Source organism: Arachis duranensis, chromosome 8 (assembly GCF_000817695.3).
Source record: "Arachis duranensis cultivar V14167 chromosome 8, aradu.V14167.gnm2.J7QH, whole genome shotgun sequence".
In the NCBI taxonomy this organism is placed as follows: Eukaryota; Viridiplantae; Streptophyta; class Magnoliopsida; order Fabales; family Fabaceae; genus Arachis; species Arachis duranensis.
The window spans coordinates 37,639,321-37,642,278 of record NC_029779.3 but is presented as its reverse complement, the minus strand read 5'-3'; the positions used below and the strand labels follow the sequence as shown (position 1 = coordinate 37,642,278).

The window sequence follows — 2,958 nt, the reverse complement described above, 5'->3', positions numbered from 1 at the left end:
TTTTTGCTGTCCCAAAGGCAAGACCTGTGTCAACTATAAAATTCTATGAGATTTCATGGCTTATTCTGGTTTTTTCTTTCACAAATATTTTTGAGTCAGGAAGTTTCCTTCAAGAATGCCATGGTGCATGGTCATATTACTAAACTATGGGGCCTTAATTGTGTGGGATTCTTAAGTAACTTGGAAATTCCAAGAGTGCATTTCTATTCCTTGTTAGCTATCAGAATAATTAGAAATTTTTAGTTTCATAACTATAGTGCACTTGAGAGCCTTGTAATTTGGTTTATCAATCCTCAAATGGAGGTGGTATGATCAATTGCATTCAAGTATGAAAACTTAATCTGCTGTTCATTCAATGTGACTAGTTTAGGGTTTAAAGTTCCATCCTTTATAAAGTGTGATTGATTGGATTTTTTTTGCAGTCTTCAGGAGAGAGACCATGTTTTTGAGCAGCAAACTGTGTTGAGACAACTTGAGTCTATATTGTCAATTCACAAATTGGCCAGAGTGGGGCATCATGTTGAGGCGTTAAGGGAGATTGCTAAACTTCCATTTCTTCCTCTAGATCCTCGAGGCCCTGATATTGCTGTCGATGTGTTCGAAAACTTATCTCCTCATGTCCAAGTTTGTATCCCGGATCTTTTGAAGGTTGCTCTCACTTGTCTGGACAATGTGACGGACTCCGATGGATCACTCCGTGCCTTAAGGGCGAAGGTATTTTCTTGTGAATCCCCCTTTTTCCTTGGGTTTTCATCCTTGTTTTAGTAGCCCTTGTTGAGGTACCCTTATTCTCCAGAATTTGCTTTCTCCGTTAATGCGGGATGCGGGTCTCTCTCTCTCTCTCTCTCTCTCTCTCTCTCTNNNTCTCTCTTCCAGTGGTGCCTCTCAATGGGAATATGGGAATGTTAATTTTAATATCTTTTTTCAGCATCTGCTCTTGGATTTAGGCTAAACATGAATATGCTTTTTTGCAGATTGCGAGTTTCATTGCAAATAATATGAAGAGGAATTGGCCCCGCGATTTATATGAAAGAGTTGCCCAAAGGTTGTGAAGTAAAATATACAACGGAATCTGTTTGGGCGAAGGTTTCTGTTGAAGTGTAACTGTAACCCCTGTAAAGAGTTGCCTACAGCCTATAGGAGTATGTATTTCTAGGAACTAGAAAATGTAAGTGATATACGCTGGTTATGAATTTCCGCACCCATTTTTTAAGCTGGGGTACTGAGGACATGTTTACGCATGTATGGTTAACAAAGAATATTTACTTTAATGCTTTGTCACGCACTATTTCTTGTGCTATGATATACTGTATGACAAATAACGTCAAATATGACGCATCGAGATCAATATTATCCCAGAATTTAAGGTGATAAGAAACTTTGAAAGAATGCTTTTCTCCAAGCTTATCTTGACTGCTCACATGCGGTAATATTTTACATATTTAGTAAATAAAAATCAGTAAGTTTGATATGAATTTAACGAAGTAAATTAATACTATTTAAAATGAGTTAAATTTTTACGTAGTGACAATATAAGAGAGTTTACTCAAAAAAGTTTATGTCTAAATCACCCAATCGGGTTAAGACCAAGGTTTGGATCCTCTGGAATCTGGATCAACCTGGTTGAACTAGAAATTGGAAATTAGATTTAGGGCCTGCCACACCACACACCGCATCCGTGCATTACTGCATCATAGTTCTTCACTTCTTCGTGATTCTTCATTTTTGTGCAGGAGTTTTTCTTCTTCAGTGTAGTGCTGATTAGAAGAGTTTGGTTCTTTGATCTTCTTCAACCAAAGCTTTCTTTATTCCTAATAGGGTGAATTGCAACTCTCTTGGTGAGAAAAAGAGTTATAGAGGCGACTTTGATATCTTGGAGACCAAAACCTTGAAATCACTATTTATATTTGAACATGACAACAGTATCTAATTTTATCCTCGTTTAATTCTAAATTAAAAGTAATTATAACTTACTCAATTTAGTATTTATAACAATAAATAAAATTACTGTTATATAAGTCACTTAATTTGAAATAGCTTAATTTGTGATTATAATTAATACATGTATTGTTCACAAACAAATTAAAAAATTAAATAATTTTCCAACAACAACCACCAAGCGCCAGTTCACTAATATCCCTAGTCCTCTACTTGTAACCGCAACAGCTAGCCTCACAAGCCCTGTTCACTGTGTTTGGTTTTGGTTTATATTGTATAGCTTATCATAAGCATAATGTTAAATTGAGTGGCAAAGAGAAAAAGCTTAGGAATAAAACGAATTTGCTTTGCATGTGAAATGCAAAATCATGTAAAACTAATTGGATGGTTATATAAAGTTTTTCAACTATGCTATGTATCAGTATTACATAACTGAGAAACTGTTAAGTTAGCTACAATTAGTTAGATAGAAGATAAAAGGTAGTTAGGATTAATTGTATTGATTAGTTGTGTATGTGACTTTAATTAGTCAAGTTAGTTAGCCACTTATTACCTGTAGAATAGGTAACTAGTACATATATGTATTTAGTACAGGATTGTAAATTAAGCGCGCGCTCTCTCTCTCTCCTCCCTTTATTTTTCTTCATCCATCTTTCACCTTCTTGATCTTTGGTTCTTCTTCTTCTTCTCAGTGTTCAAACTCATACAACATAGATGATAAGAGTTGATTCACCATTCTCACGGCTCTTTCATCATGGTGCGGTGAGCTTGGATTTCAGGCAGATCAGTCCCAGGCTCCCAGCCAATATAAGATCATCCACGTAAACTAAAATAGCAGTAAAACCAGTAGAAGATGCTTTGGTGAAGAGGCTATAATCATGACGAGACTGTACATAACCGGATGAAAACCAAGGAGGCAGCAAGTTTGGTGTTCTATCGCCGGGTTGCCTGCTTCAAACCATAAAGAGACCTATCCAAACAACACACCAGAGTAGGATCTGAAATAGCCAAGCCTGCCGC

The 2,958-nt window shown here is 36.3% G+C and overlaps 1 protein-coding gene across 1 annotated transcript in view; it reads left to right on the top strand.

The window, feature by feature from the left end:
- Positions 1–1,271, top strand: part of LOC107462600 (nuclear pore complex protein NUP93A) — a 6,979-nt gene extending 5,708 nt beyond the window's left edge. Inside the window, exons 14-15 of the mRNA XM_016081213.3 lie at positions 423–714; positions 975–1,271. Of these exons, the coding sequence (XP_015936699.1) occupies positions 423–714; positions 975–1,052 (370 nt within the window). The 3' untranslated portion in view covers positions 1,053–1,271. The remainder of the gene's footprint in view (positions 1–422; positions 715–974) is intronic.
- Positions 1,272–2,958: the final 1,687 nt, after the last annotated feature.